The sequence below is a fragment of the Teleopsis dalmanni genome, chromosome 1 (assembly GCF_002237135.1).
Source record: "Teleopsis dalmanni isolate 2A chromosome 1, ASM223713v2, whole genome shotgun sequence".
Taxonomy (NCBI): domain Eukaryota; kingdom Metazoa; phylum Arthropoda; class Insecta; order Diptera; family Diopsidae; genus Teleopsis; species Teleopsis dalmanni.
Genome location: NC_051846.1, coordinates 126,023,273 through 126,039,544, shown reverse-complemented (window position 1 = coordinate 126,039,544; position 16,272 = coordinate 126,023,273). Strand labels below are relative to the sequence as shown.

At 30.6% G+C, this 16,272-nt stretch overlaps 1 protein-coding gene and 2 long non-coding RNA genes across 6 annotated transcripts; 1 reads left to right on the top strand and 2 right to left on the bottom strand.

Moving 5' to 3' along the window:
* Positions 1 to 6,859: 6,859 nt before the first annotated feature.
* Positions 6,860 to 9,949, bottom strand: LOC119668459 (mitochondrial uncoupling protein 4-like). Of its 4 annotated transcripts, none has more exons than XM_038077965.1 (5): positions 9,097 to 9,488; positions 8,729 to 8,838; positions 8,327 to 8,643; positions 8,083 to 8,263; positions 6,860 to 7,650 (listed from the first exon to the last, which is right to left on the bottom strand). In XM_038077965.1, the coding sequence occupies exons 1-5, from the start codon at positions 9,346 to 9,348 to the stop codon at positions 7,515 to 7,517; spliced, it is 996 nt and encodes a 331-aa protein (XP_037933893.1). In that variant the 5' UTR covers positions 9,349 to 9,488; the 3' UTR covers positions 6,860 to 7,514. The 4 variants fall into 4 exon arrangements, with proteins under 4 accessions (XP_037933893.1, XP_037933892.1, XP_037933891.1 ...); XM_038077964.1 differs by lacking the exon at positions 6,860 to 7,650 and adding an exon at positions 9,898 to 9,949 and having other exon boundaries at positions 7,893 to 8,263; positions 9,097 to 9,363; XM_038077963.1 differs by lacking the exon at positions 6,860 to 7,650 and adding an exon at positions 9,495 to 9,535 and having other exon boundaries at positions 7,893 to 8,263; positions 9,097 to 9,363.
* Positions 9,950 to 11,672: 1,723 nt separating this feature from the next.
* Positions 11,673 to 12,405, top strand: LOC119668457. The gene is made up of 3 exons (XR_005251499.1): positions 11,673 to 11,702; positions 11,772 to 12,048; positions 12,196 to 12,405. It is a non-coding gene; the product is annotated as an uncharacterized LOC119668457 (long non-coding RNA).
* On the bottom strand, positions 12,196 to 12,678 carry LOC119668458. The gene is made up of 2 exons (XR_005251500.1): positions 12,399 to 12,678; positions 12,196 to 12,333 (listed from the first exon to the last, which is right to left on the bottom strand). It is a non-coding gene; the product is annotated as an uncharacterized LOC119668458 (long non-coding RNA).
* Between the last annotated feature and the right edge of the window lie 3,594 nt (positions 12,679 to 16,272).

The following is a 16,272-nucleotide window of genomic DNA, read 5'->3' as shown; positions in this document are numbered from 1 at the left end:
GGCAAAATTTTTCGACATTACTCTAATTTGTGCACATGCCTGGACGAAAGATAACGATGACGACACCAAAGAAACTTTCAATGAACAGCTTGAACAAGCATATAAACGCTGTCCCCATTATGACATCAATATCGTTGTAGGAGACTTCAACGCAAAGCTGGGTGAAGAAGGTATATTTGGTACTATTGTCGGAAAATTCAGCCTTCATACAAAAACATCTGATAATGGAAGAAGGCTGATTGATTTCGCAACGGCTGGAAACATGGTGATTAGTAGTGTCAGATTCAACATGGCCATCACTTGATCAAAACACAAGATCTTGTTTGATCACGCTATGATAGACGGAAGGCATGCTTCTAGTGTCTTGGATGTACATACTATCCGAGGAGCCAACATTAACTCGGATCATTATCTTGTTGCAGCCAAGATCCACACACGTTCACGTACGATGAAAAAGATGAAAAAAGGCGAGAGCTAGACGTCGAAAAGCTGCAATCTAAGCTAATGCCTTCGCTGCTCGACTCTCATAATATGATATACGTATGTACTCGTAGAACGTCGCTGCTTGTGTGTTACTAGGGTAATAACTTGTTATATAACTGAGGCGTCACATAACTCGCGATGTTAAAAAACGATATCGGCAAAAGAGAAAAGAAACGTCTTTTCGGATGAAAAAAAAAGAAGCAGAAAGACGTGAGTATGAAGAGCTCGACAGGAAGAGCTGGGTGACAGGAATAAGGTTCGAAAATTTTACCAAAAAATCAAAAGTCTGAAAAATGGTTATAAAACCGAAGATAATTCCAGCAAAGATGAAAATGGTGATCTGGTAATAGACGTTCAAAACATGCTTAACATTTGAAGGGAACACTTCCCGAACCTGCTAAAGGGCGGTAGTAGTAATGTGACTAAAAGCGAAGATGATCCCAAATTTGCAATCGTTGGCGAATAGTCCCGTCTCCCGATCATAATAAAGTTAAAAAAGCTATAATGCGGCTCAAATACAACAATGCTACAAGCGCCTGTGGTTTACCGACTGAGCTGTTTAATTTGCGAAGAGGTGGTGGCGAAGAGGTGATACTTAAACGTACTATATAAAATATTGAAGCCAATCGACAACCAACTGATTGGATCTTATCAGTGTGGCTTCAGACCCGGCCTACATTTCGTAGATCTGATGTTGCAGTGCGTCAATTCATGGAGATGTCCTAAGAAAAACAAATCAACACACACCACTTATTTGTCGATTTAAAAGCCCCTTTTGACAGTACGACTAGAAGCACTCTCTATGTGACTATGTCCGAATTCGGTATCCCAGTAAAACTTATACGGCTATGTAAAATAACGTTGAGCAACACTACCACCTCCGACAGAATCGAGAATAACCTGTCCGAGCCGTTTGTTACCAAACGAGGTTTCAGACAGGCTAACTCTTTGTCGTATAACTACTTTAACCTAATATTGGAAACTATAATTCGGGCAGTAGATTTAAACCTTATTAGCGAAATATTCGACAAAAGTGCAATACTGCATGAGTATGTCGATAATATTGATACCATTGGCCTGAACACTCGCGCTGTCATTGCCACATTTTCCAACTTAGAAAAACAAGCAAACCAAATGGGTCTTGTAGGAAATGAGGACAAAACAAACTAAGACTTACGTCTGTAACGGCCAACTAAGTAAGTAATGGTTAAAGATTGGATTTTTGTGGATTCCAAAATCAAATTTCCATTTGGAAATATCCAATTTGCACTCGTGTATCTCCTTCATTTATTGCTGTTAATTCGGAGTTAGTGTAATGAAGGATTTTGTATTACTACCATACAGGTAACGACCAGTATTATTAGGATTTTTAAACTAAATTCGTTCGACTCTAGATATCCGAATGTTTTTCCTGATATACATGTTGCTAAGAATTCTATACTAGTTGTCAGTTGAAATAGAAAATGCCAGCTGCTTGAGAGGAAAATACTTCGTAAATTTTTTTTAATCTTAACACACTTTAATAATTTGTTAAATTAACTTTTATTTTATGAAAAAATTTGTAATAAATTATTTTATTATGGTTTTTCGACTATTTTACTTTATTAAAACAAAATTTTTATTTTTATCAATTTTGTATGTACTATTCTATTTTATTAGTTTAACAATATATTAAATTTTCATTTTAATCAATTTGTTCATTATGAATTTTTCACTACATTAGTATATTAAACAAAATTTCGATGTATTATTTCATTATATTAGTTTATTAAAACAAAATTTTAATTTTAATCAATAAGTTTATTATTGATTAAGTTTTAAACTTTTATACTACTTCACATTGGATGCCAGTAAATTAAATTATGTTTCAATTTAAAAACAAAACGAATTGTAACAATTTTTTTTTTTTGGTTTTATTAACAAAAACATTAATTGCTCTTAAATTTATAGCTTATAAGAACCCTAATTAGTTTGAAACTTAACGAAATCGTAACTGAAACTAAAAAACTAAAAATATGTTGCCACAACTTCTTACACTACAATATTTGCAACGTTGTCAGTTGCAGATGTGCCACAATATGTATTGTCGCGAATATCGAAATCACATTATTACCAATTTATAACTAACATTATTCTCCCCGTTGGTTTTAAAGTTTTTTGGGAGGTGTTAACATTATATATATATATATTTACAACAAAAACATGTACATTATTAAAGCGCTAAAATACATTGAAAATAGATTTCAGCAAGTTTTTGTACCCTTTACATAAAGAAGTGAAAAAGAGTAAATTAGGTTTGGGAGAACTTTTGCAACACATTTTTGTAACTTTGGACACTTTATTTTTAGAAGTGCACTTTGATTTGTAAAAAAATATGTCTTATATCTTACATATGTGATCACTGAACAATCATATATTAGTTTTATCCATTTTTAATGTAGATATTGAAATGAAATTTGGTGCAAAATATTGTAACGTTACTTTCCTCATGGTCGTATATATATATTAAATTAAAATGAATTAATGTATAGAAAAAATGTAAATATATAAAATGTTTGAAATTTTTTGCCGGGCTTTAGGTCGTAGTTTTTAATTTTAAATTTTTATATAATAACTCGTATTTTATATAAAATAAAAAAAAAAAGATTAATTCATGTAATAAATTATTTTATTAACAAATATTTCGGCCTACTTCGTAGGCCATCTTCAGTGTTATTAAATTTATACAAATACAATTAGGTATATATATAAAAAAATTTTTTAAATGTCAAAAGTCATACAATAATCAAACAAAAAGCTATGAAAAAGGGAAATTAATTTTTAAAAAAAGAATAACAACCAGTGTTGTCACAATCAGAACGAAAAACATGTTTTTTAAAGAAAATTTTTAATTTTTATGAAAACAAATAAAAGTAAATATAAACTTAGCAATTTATGTTTGATTAATGATCTATAGATTTGCGCTAAGCCTTCAGTATCCCTCTTATAGTTTAGTTGTTGATCATCTGGTACGTCAAGTATATGTAGCATTTCTAGCAACATCCTACGTTTGTAATTTTTCTCCTGGTGAAGAATTTTAACATCATTGAAGTTGGGAGAATGGTTCATTTTAATACAATGTGTTGCTAGAGCAGTTTTTTGTTCCAGGGGTGTAGAGCGAACTCTTAAGATCATGTTTGTGTCCAGCGATTCTCGTTCTTAATTTATTTTTTGTTGTGCCAACATATACCTGTTGGCATACGTTGGCTCCGTCACCTCCACAGGAAATTTTGTAAACCAAGTTATGTTGGTCTAACTTGTCTAACTTGAGTTTTTGTTCTATTAAACCAATTTTTTAATGTATTTGTGGTTTTGAAAGCTACTTTATGCGTTGTTTTGTTGAAGCATTTTGATTTTTATAAGCTTTCGGAGAAGCTAACTATGCTACGAAGTAGGCCGAAATATTTGTTAATAAAATAATTTATTACATGAATTAATCTTTGTGATATTTTATTTAATTAAAAGTTTGTTTTTTTTTATTTTATATAATATACAAGTTATTATATAAAAATTTAAAATTAAAAACCACGACCTAAAGCCCGGCAAAAAATTTCAAACATAAACATTGAGGTCGACACCAAACGAACATAAATATATAAAATATTATACTTTATATTGAAATAATTAAACAGATAAATAAAGAAATATAAAATAAATAACTTAAAATTCTAATGTTTGCAAGTGTGTTGGTTGTAATATTTTGTCCAATGTTGTGTTTTGTTATGTTGTGCTGTGTTGTGTTGCAATGTGTTGTGTTGTAACGTGTTGTGTTGTAATGTGTTGTGTTGAATTGTGGGCTTAGAATCGCAGCTTTTGTAGAACACGTTTGTAATAAAATAATAACTGTCTCTGTCACAATTTTTTGTTTTCTTTATATATACATAAAACTGCACTGTTTTTTTTTTTATTTGAATACTTACTCACTTTTTATTTTTAGGTTTAGCAATTAATCTGCTGTCTCTGTCAGCTGTTTGAGTATTTTAATAGAGTTGTGCAAAAAAAAATCAACTAAAATCGAAAAGGTCACGCTATTTTCAAATTAATATTTTATGCACTTTTAACTTTTTGTAATTGTTTTTTGTCCAAAAACGGTTTGTGTTTTTATATTAATTACAAAAGTAATTCTTATAAAAATACTTGTTATATATTTGATTTTATACTGGAATTGAAATTCCTCGGATACCGCCTTAAAACACGTTCGCTCACTAGAAATGTTTTAGGCGATGTATCTTTGACATTGAAATTACCGAAACGGGTGTTCGCTGTTACAATACCAAAACCAAAAACATATTCATTTTTTCAGCCACCTGGCTTACGTTTTCACCATTATCAAAGAAAAACTTGCAAATATGGCGTATTTTCTCTGTGCTAGTGTCAATCTTTGACGCGCGCTCAAACAAAACTGAGTTAACCTTTTACCAAACTGTCAAAAATTTTTTGGGAACAAAATTCATATTTCTAATGCCATCTAGCATAAATAATGCCATCTAAAGCAATATACATTAAGACCGAAAAGTTTTCGGAAATTCTCATTTAAAATTCGCGCGCTGTATATTTTTCGATATTTTAAGTTTATGTAGTTTGGCAGCAATTAAGGACAATTACTATGCCAAAAATGAGCGCGATCTGTCAGACAGTTCGTTTACGGCAGCTGTTGAAACCAGTTCACCTCAGTAGTGCGTTGCGAAAAAAACAATGGAAAAAAATATTGAACAAAGAGTTTGCATCAAATTTTGTGTTTCGAACGAAATTTCGTGTGCAGAATCGTTGCGAATGCTACAAAAGGCTTATGGGGAATCAGTTTTATCGAAAACTCAAGTTTATGAGTGGTACAAAGCCTTTCAGGACGGTCGTACGACCGTCGAAGACATTTCGCAACGCACTACTGAGGTGAACTGGTTTCAACAGCTGCCGTAAACGAACTGTCTGACAGATCGCGCTCATTTTTGGCATAGTAATTAAGGGCAGTGCTGCCAAACTACATAAACTTAAAATATCGAAAAATATACAGCGCGCGAATTTTAAATGAGAATTTCCGAAAACTTTTCAGTCTTAATGTATTTAAAAAATAATAGATTTGTTTTTGCTACACCTAATATTTGAAACTGAATCGTAATTCATAAAATGCAACCTGTGTAATAAAAATGGGATCTTGTCAATTGGTAGAATTTTATTATTATACGATATTCAATTTTTCTATTTTATAAAAACTCACCAATATGCACTATTACAATTATTTTTATAAAGCTAACCCAACATCTGATGAAGTCGAAACTTTTACAACTGTCATTTAAAACTTGTCAGATATACAAAATATAATTTATTTTGTTCTGGCGTTGCTACCTATTGTGAAGTCAGGTATTTATCGATTCACCTAGTATGTTTGAATTTCAAATCAAATGGATTCATTTTTATAAAGTTTTATGTGCAGGACAACAGATAAAAAATACATAGAGAAAAAATGGTAATGCAATACATATATTATTTAAAAAATTTTCTGTTTCAATTTGAAAACTTTCAAAATTTTTATTAAATTGTTTCTATATTTTTAATCTATAAATCTTTTTTATTTATATTTAAGCTGTCGTTTTATTTGTCTAGCCAACATAGCGTGTGAATCAAATGCAACAAATGTTTCTCAATGAATTGCACTAATGAGAACATATGAAACAAAAGAAAACATGTGTATGTTCATATATTAAAATTGAATAGGAAATTGTGATTTTATGAAAACAATTATGGGTTCAAATAAGTTTGAATTGAATATCATGCCAATTATAACTTGATTGAACATTCTTTCGCATTTTTGGTTGTACTTTTGTAAACACACAATTCAATTGTTCTGATTGAAAATCAGAACTGCAATTATTGAGTACATTATCTTACCGATAATATTAATGCTTTCTGGTGATATTTACGTATACATATGTTTTTAGAAATACTCTAATAAATCTGTAAAAAAGATGTTACTTTTCATAAACGTGTGGAATACATCAGAGATCTGTAATAATATATAATACTAGTATATTATATGATCGGTTAGATATACATATATATAATTACCGTTGTCTCAAAATAATCGTTAATAATATCAAAAAAAAAAAATCAGCATGTTTATAATCCCAACTGTATTGTATTATACAAAAGCAAAACACACCCACAAAATTTTTCTTAATTTTTGCATAACTTATTTACTTTTTACTGAAATTAATTTATATTTTCTGATTTATTTTAATCAAAAAAACAACATTGAAATTCAAACAAAAAAAAAACTAACAGTTATTCTTTAAAAAAAAAATTAAAACAATTATATGCAAAATCAATAACATTTTTCTGTGTTCACTTCTTAATATTTCAATTAGAACAATTCAAATTTTTATAAACCCAAAAATCTGTAGGAAAACCTCTGAAAACGTATGTGAATAAACTCAACCAGCTTTGCAGTATCCTGTTCGTTTATTTTTTGCCATTCTCCCTTAATGACATTTTTTAAAATATCCTTACTGGAAATCGAGTACTAGCGAATCTTCTTTTCCAAATAAACCCACAGATGTTCTATGGGATTAAAGTCTTGTGAGTGTGGTGGTGTTCGAAGTTGCAGAAAGCATGTTACAGCAGCCTCAAGCCCTTATATTCTAAAACTTTACTTCAAATTTGTTTTTAGAATACTTAGATATCCGAATTTGTCCTTGTATTTTGTATAAAATCAAGTTTACCAGCACCATTACTTGAAATACACCCCAAACAATTACGCTTCCACCATCATGTTTCTCCGTTGAAATTAGTTTTGTTTATCATAGGCTGTACATGATTTCCTCTACACTAGTTTTCTATCTTTAATTTCAAATACGTAGAATTAATTCTCATTGGAGTAAATAACTCTTTTTCAGAACTCCATAGATTTTTCTACATGCTTTTTTACAAATATTGATCGTTCATCATTAATTGTTATTTTACTTCTGGATATGTATGGCATCTTTCTTGCAACCCGGCTATAATGCTTCCTCTTCTTCAAAATTTTCCGTACAGTATTGAGTCATATTATATTTTTCGTCAATAACTTCAGTTAGTTTGGAGACTGTTACTCTTGGGTTTACTTTCACCTGGTGATGCTGCGTTTTTCTCCATCTGACAGAATTAAAGGGTGACCAGTGAAAGGTTTAGAAACGTAAGTACTCGTCTTCTTTAAGCTATGAATATCTCTGCACAAATGAATTTTGGCGACCAATATCTTTCCAAAATTTAACAGTTATATGTCGCTCACTAACACTAATTTCTTATATTTTCAATTGTAAAAATTTACTGTTTGTATTCAAAAATATTTTTATGTAATCAATTAGGAAGTCGACTAATAATTAATTATCATTTAATTACATAATTATGCTTGCAAGCGAATTTTAATTAACGATAAATCTAAATACACTATTTTTTTTTAAAGAACAAAAATACAACAATATATTTACAGATGAAATAAAATCGTAAATAAGAAATATTAACCAACGCCCTATCACTGCATTACATCCACCAATTATTCTATATATTATTTTACAAGTTTCATACCTTCCTTTATCATCTGTGGATTGGTTCATTATTCTAGTTTTTACTACATCGGCTGGTGTGCCCATAGTAGCTGCAACAAAGCCAGCACATATTGATGCCAACACATGCACAGTGTGACAATCTGGCATATTTAATTTATGCATTATTGAATGCTTAATTGTATCATATGTAGTTAAGTCACCTAAAAATATTTAAAGTTTATTGACCTAAACACTGGAAGTATATTTGAATTAGTTCAGTTTACCTAGATTCACTAATGCAGCTCTTTGCACATTAGGTATACTGCCTTTCCAAAGACTTTTTAGACCGCCTTGATGCACAATTTGTCGAAATGCGTGTGCAACACTAAGAACTCTAGGTGGTGCACCCATTATACGACGTTTACCTTCCATTTGAATCTGCACTTTTACTAAGTCTGCAGGTGAGGCAAGCCACTGAGCTATTGCACCAGCTAAAACGCCACAAATCGCAGATTTCCATAAAGGCAAAGTTATATTATTACTATTTTCCGTTTGCCCGTATTCTTTTCGTAAGAAATCGTAACTGCATATACGAACTCCGCTGAAAGACAAAGTATTTAGTTTATTTTTTAAATTATTTAATTATTTGTATGGTCGCATTAAATACAAATGGAATAACTGCCAACCTATAAACCACATGTCTGTATAACGCCGGTGTAATTCCTTGCCAAAGTTTCAATGGACCTTCTTCTTTTATAATGCCAAATGCGGTAGCCAGCATGCCACGATACTGCATCTGTGGTTGGTGTTAACAATATATTTTATTCAACTATATACGACAGCACTTGAATATAAAATGCAATCTAATATAATAATTTTAATCAGTTTCCAAAACATAATTTTATAATATTTCATATACATGAACTTCTACGGTGTATTTGGAAAAACATTGGTACGGCATACAAGGTGCTAATTTAATAACAAAATTTGTCAAAGTATCGGCATTACATTTCATTAATGTTTGATAAATGAAAAATTTAATATAGAATTTCACCTTTGGTTGAATTGTGGCATTTTGTATTTTCATTGTTTCAGTAACAGCTTCACCTTGAATTTGTAAACGTGTTTTCGTGAGATCCAGTGGATATGTGGCTACTTCTGCTATTGAAGCGGCAAAAACAGACACTATATATGTGCAGGCAAATGAGTCTGCATAATCAAATTTGACGGGTCGCATTTGATTTCGAGTTTTTGATCCTGTAGTCTCCGATAAAACTGTTGCTTCTCCCTGCTTAGGGCTTTGCATTTTTGAGTATTAAATCTACGAACAAATAGAATATAAATTAAAATTTCAAGCATGTTGTACTCATTAGTATGTTATTGGGTATTAAATTTTATGACTTCGTGATTACTCTGCCGCTGCTTCATTAAAAGTTTATCTTTTTGATATACCTGAGTAAACGATACTTATAAATTTAAACTACTAATGATTTCATTAAAATCCCTGAATTGATAATTGAAAATATAATATTTTAAATTATCATTATCGTTATATTATTTTTTTTTTATTATTTTATTATGCAGTCACAATCGTAATCCGATAAACTCAAAAATCCATTGCACATATATTAGGTAATAATCAAACATATGATTGGAACATGTTCAGTGCTTGTCACTACATTTACGCGAGCCTTAAAAGTTGTTTTAAGGCTTTTAAAATCGATTTTAAGATCGCGTAAACACCTGGAACTGAATATTGCTTAAAAGTACTTTTAACTTACTAAAAGCAATATTATTGCTAAAAGTAATTATTAAAAGTAAGTAAGAAATCTCATTTTAAGAATTGATTAAACACCTTAAAAGCAGTTTAAGGTTTAAATTGTCAGCTGTTAACAGTAAATGTGTAGAAATAATTTTAATTTAAATTTTAATATATATATAACACTGTATCAACAATTTAATAACCAATTATATGAAAATAATGAGAAAAAAGGGGAAATAAGAAGAAAAAATTAGATGACTGAGAAGGAATAATGTTTAATAAAAATATTTTATGAAAAAGATATATAGAGGGTTTTAGCAAAGAAAGAAAGGACAATCACAAAAATTTTTTTAATCTTATTAAAATTTGACTGACCATACAAAGCTGTTTCGAATATTGCCAACTACTCATCATCAGTAGTCTTAGGAAATAATCGAATTTGAAAAATCAGCTGTTTGAAATGAGAACAAACGAATTACAACGAATGTAAACACTTTCAACTAGCTCATTCAAAATGAGCCATTTTCGGCCAATATGTATGCCATATTAGATGTGTTCCTAATTAGTGTATTGAATAAACTACCAATTAAGTTGCGCATGTTGGTTATAATTTAATGCTTTTAAAGTAGTATAATAAATTGGTTAGAATATTACTTTTTCCATAATATGATAATAATTATGAAAAGGACCAATCCTGAAGCAAAATTTGTAATTTATATTTAATTTAATAGTTCGTTATTATTTTTGGTTTCATATTAAATATTTTTAAAACAGTAACATTGTTTTGTATATATTAAGTTATTGTATTTATTTAAATTGTATTTGCATAAAATTGGGGAACTGGAAACCTAAAACTTGGTAACGCGCCAGCAGGCATATCTCTTAGGTGGTGCCGAAAATACTTATATATTTTATATTTCTTCTAACGCAATGGAGTTAGAATGTTATTATATACTAGTTAAGAATTTCTTGAATTTCATATACAAAAAATATTTCACCTTACTGAAAGGATTGCTTAAAACTACAAAAAATATGTAGTAGTAAAGAGCATATACAATTTTACGACTTCCTACATCGAAAAAATTTGGTGTACAAACAAATTAGTATAATATTCAAACCTTTTTGAATTTGATAAAATTATTATTAATATTATAATAATTATAAAATAATAATATTTATTATATAATATTTATTGTTTTAAAACAAAATATCAAAACAATGTGACCTAAAACTTGAAAAATACGTACACGTACTAACTTTTCTAATAGATGCCAACTTCTTCTATAAATGTATTTTTTTAACAGCATATATAAATAAGTATATGTGAAACATGATGAAAACGAACATTTATTTTAACAAATACTATACAATTTTTTCAGTTTATATATTTATTTACATATATCAATAATTATTATACTACTACTGATATGAGTTTACTTATTTTTTTTATATATAATTTATAAAGTAAATTTAAAATTTATATATAAATTAAAGTAATACTGATACAAAAAATCATGCCTATATATACTTATTATAATCGTATTAATATATACAATGAATTTTCAAAGAACAATAATTTATGCTAATTCTTCTAATTGAAAGAAATGACTACAAGCTAATATGCAACACCAAATGTAGTAAACATTAATAGCATTGACAGACGGGAGCTAAATTATCATTAAGGGGCTAAATTATAATTTATTTGCTCATTTATCAGTTTTAAATCATCATTTATGGTCCTTAAATGACCGAATTTAACCCAATTTATTCGTCATTTAGGTTTTTAGAAATGGTAATGCTGCATATGCAAGTGAAACGAAATAAAAAATGGAACAAATTTCAAACTGTTATTTGGTTGTCAAAATGTAAACAAAACATATTTGGAAACATTGGTAAATGTAAGTACTCGTTATATATTTATATGTATTATATTTTTTTTATATATTTTATAATTCTTTTGAAATTAGATGACTCAAATTAAAAAACTCAAGCGCCAAGCATGGACGAAATAGGAAGAGATTTTCCTTATACAACTGTGGGAGGAAAATCTAAATGATTTCCGAAACTGTAAGCGCAATGCGTATATATATCAAAAAATTGCTGACGAACTTGTCGGAAAATTTAGTGTGCAAGAAGTGTCCTTCCGGAGGCAGCCGATCACAATGGAAGCACTTCGGAAGGATCCATAAAATGATAGGGTCAAACGCCGCTAATAATAATGTAGTGGAGGAGTCCTTAGTTTTTGTAAGTATATTAACAATGCATTTTATTGCAATGCAAATAGAAATGAAATTTAAATTAAATAAAACAATGTATAGTTGAAAGCATATTTTAATATTAAAATTTATTTTTAAAGTATTAAATTTTATTATAATATAAATATTTTTTTAGGCTCATATGCTCGTCGATTAGCAACAACGTTTAGTCGATTAGCAGCAACGTGTGACATCGAAAGAGTAGAGCTCCCTTCATAAGCAAGACCATCCGGAATGACTTCCCAAATTGACAGCGATGAAGTCTCTTGCTCTTCTGCAAAAAAAAAAAAAATTAATTATCAAATGGTGACAAACAGAGCTGTTAAAACAAACACATACTGAAAGCAAGAACACTAAATACAAGAGGACTTCTCAACTGAGCTTTTTAAAAATTTGTCTCCAAAAACATTAGACCCATCAAGAGGAACGCTTTGTGTTTGTTCTCTAGTTCTGCTTTTGCTTGTAAATTTAATATAAAATGTATGCATTTTTAGCAGAAGAGAAAGAGCGCAATATTTGTTTACCTTTGATTTGTGTTTTAGTACAGTTTCTTTTGGAGATATTTTAACACCGTGCGTAGTCAGAATTCATTTACACATTTACATTGTTTTAAAATATTTCCCTTGCATCAATATAAAAACCTTCCTTTCATTTTGATTATTTAAATTACTAATTAAAATATATATATGTTTTAACACTGTTATTGTTTTTTGTGATAATTTATAATTATTTAAGCATTAAATTTGCAAATGTGTGTAAGAGGGAGTAGAAACCTTTTAATTATAAGCTGCGCTCGCATCATATCTAACATTGATAGGAGTAAACGAAATTAAAAGTATTCACCATGTAAAGGTAAACATAAACATAACATTGAATATGTATGCGTGTCAAGCTGATTAAACGATTCAAATTTCGTTGCTTAAAATTTATGAACTCACATCACACTCTCTTCCCTGTCTCATCTATGGGATATATAATAGTGTAAATTGGGCCAGAGAGTGATTTAATTTTTAATATTTTATTGTTTTGAATAGTTTTAATATTATATGATTTTGTGATGTTGGACACTTCTAATTCAAAATCTTTTGATTTGAAACATTTAAATTAAAATTTAATACATTTTAAATAAATTGAGTTAGTTGCGGTATATACACACATACATTCATTCACATGTATATAAAAATATGTTTACTGAAAGAGCAAACCAACAACATCAACAACAGATATTAAATCGTATTTCCATTGTATACTTCTGCATCACCCAAATGACATTGAATAGCACTTGTTTTTGCGATTTTTTAGCATTACTTTCCAGAGTCGAATAGTAAACAGCAAATAACATTACCGTGATATGTAATGTGTTTATACTGTTTCTTATGTTGGTTTGCTTTTTTGTGATTTTCCAACAGGTTAAATATCGCTGATATCCATGTTAATATAAGTCTATAGATATTTACCATAGAAAAAATATATACATTATATAAAGTACATTAATGTATATATTTTAAGAAGAATATATTTTTTGCTATATTTCTATATATTCATGGAAATATATTTAAATAAATTATTGTAAATAGTAATTATTGTAAGTAATATAAGTTATTATGTAAGATTAGATTTAAGAATAAATGCAATGTTTATAATAAATTAATGTTTTGAACTTTAATAATAAAATATTTTAAAAAACAATTTGGTCTTTATTAATATACTTCATATCATTGCTACTACAGGGCATAGTACTGTATTACTGCCGGTGCTTACTAACCTCATAATAGGCAAACTTCATATATTTGTATGAGACCAAAATAAAATTTTATCAAAAATCAAATTCATAATAATTTGAAACTACTTGTGCATTGCATGCACACGAAGCCAGTCATATATTTTAGGAAAAATATACAAACACAAAGACTATGCATTAACTTCAGAAATATTGTTTCACCTACTATTGCGTACGAAATCATACAGTAAGTGTGCAATAACAATGAAGAAAAGATGTGCCTTTTGTCTGTTGTGTTTGTAAAAACACGAAAAATTAAAATACGAAAATGCAACCATGAGTGTGCAAAAATAGCAAATCGAGCGTTTGACGTTTAAAAAGGAGCATGGCGAAATACGACGCGTAGAGTGGAGGTTTTTTTGGTTGCTTTGGAGCGAATGAAATAATATATATATTAAAAACTGCTACTATCAATATAATAAATAAACTAGGTTAAAATCTTAAAAGCTTTGCAAACTGTTTTATTTTACAATAACTTAACAAAAATCAGAAGTGGGATAAACAGCGCCTAGCCGAAACGTGTGAGTGTGTCCTTGGGAGCGCTAGCGCTTCAACACATTAACATGCGCGAAAGCGAAGTTAAGGTATAAAGAAAAACAAAACGAAACGGGAACGAAATTTGTTGTTTATAAATTAACGGCGGTAATAAAATGAGAATGGTGAAGTTGAAGGATATGCGTTTAAGCGAGCTGAAGGAGGCGTTGGAGGAAGAAGGTTTAGATACGACGGGCAACAAAGCGCAGTTAGTATTGCGTCTGACAGAGCACCTGAAAGCAGACGAAATCCGCGAGCCGGTGGATGTGATCAATTCACGAATAGATAATATGGAACGAATGATTCAACAACTTGTAATGGGCATAGAAAACGTGACACGAAGTAAACCTACGGAAAACGTGAGCGAAAAAAATGAAAATCAGAAGACGGAAATTACATCTACAGTGGTTAACGATTTACCACAACATGGGTCGGTAAAAGATATCAGCGAAACGATACCCGTGTTCGATCCAACAGATAAAAATGGTCTTACAGTTGGACAATTTATCAATCGCGTCAAAAGATCTCTTAATGCATTCCAATGGAATGAAAAACAACTATTGCTAGCCGTTTATGGAAAGTTAAAAGGAGTAGCGCGGTTGTGGCTGGATTCTCTACAAGAATTTGATAGCGAGTGGAGCAGTTTTTCGAATAAGTTGCGTGCAGAATTTGATGTAAAATGTGACGAAGCTGACATTAATTTTGAATTGAGTCAAGCGGTACGTAATGTTAATGAAGGCATCATTGACTATTGTTTTCGAATTGCGGCACTTGGCCGACGATACAAGATAAGTGATAGTGCCATTATAAAATATACTCGCAATGGACTAAACGACACTAAATTGCAAGCGGCGATCGCACCGCTACGGTTTAATAATTTAAAAGATTTTCGCGAAGGTATTGAGGACTTTTTACGCAATATGCAACATGGAACGAACAAAATAGCTTTGGCAAATTCATCGTCAAATCCGATAATAAATTCGAGCGTAAGTGGAGACGCAAATGAAAACTCCGGACAGAAACAGTTTAGAACGGAACCGAAGGTTAGAGCTTGCTTCAATTGCGGTGAAGCGGGACATTTTTCGCGCGAATGTTCAAAGCCACAACGTAGACAACGGTGTAACAATTGCGGAAGAGTTCACCCAAAAGGTCAGAGTACGCACTGTGGGGAGTCAAGTGTGCGTCGAATTGAACGCCCCAACGAATCGATCAGAGAAGTATACATAAATGGTAGACAATGTACAGCACTACTTGATACAGGTAGCCAGTGCAGTCTTATACGGAAAACAGTATCGAGAAATATTAATGGTCAAATTCAGTTATGTTCCATGAACATTTCGGTGTTCGGCGGTGGAAAGGTACGACTAACTGAAGGGGTTAGGGCCCAACTTGCCGTCGACAGTGTACGCCAACTAATATATTTTTATGTAGTAGACGATAAAATGTTGACAACCGATATATTGCTAGGCCATGATGTTGTGTCAGATGATGTGGTCGTACAAATTCAGCGCGATACGTTTACTTTAGAGAAAACGCCAAGACACTTAAGAGTAAGAATAACTACGCGGGACCCTATATCAACGAACGAAATCAATTGTGGAAGCGATAACGATGCAATTCGACGAGACTTGTGCAATCTCATTAATAGTAATAGAGACGTATTCGCCACAAGCTTGAGCGAAATAGGCATAACGGGTTTAACGAAAATGAAAATTACATTAACAACCGATCAACCAATCGTACAAAAGCCGTATCGGGTACCAGCACCAAAACGGTCGGTGGTGGCAACAATGGTAAATGACCTTTTGGAAAACGGTATCATCCAGAAGTCAGAATCTACGTATGCCAGCCCTATTGTTTTAGTCAAGAAAAAGAATGGCGAAGATCGCTTATGCGTTG

Bases quoted from the DNA above. Each gene is read 5' to 3' on its own strand.
- LOC119668459 (XM_038077964.1), bottom strand. From the start codon at position 9,348: ATGCAAAGCCCTAAGCAGGGAGAAGCAACAGTTTTATCGGAGACTACA. The intron at 8,644-8,728 runs GTTGGCAGTTAT...TTTGTCTTTCAG, and splicing joins TACAGACATGTGGTTTATAG to CGGAGTTCGTATATGCAGTT. The intron at 8,264-8,326 runs GTAAACTGAACT...AAATATTTTTAG, and splicing joins AGCTGCATTAGTGAATCTAG to GTGACTTAACTACATATGAT.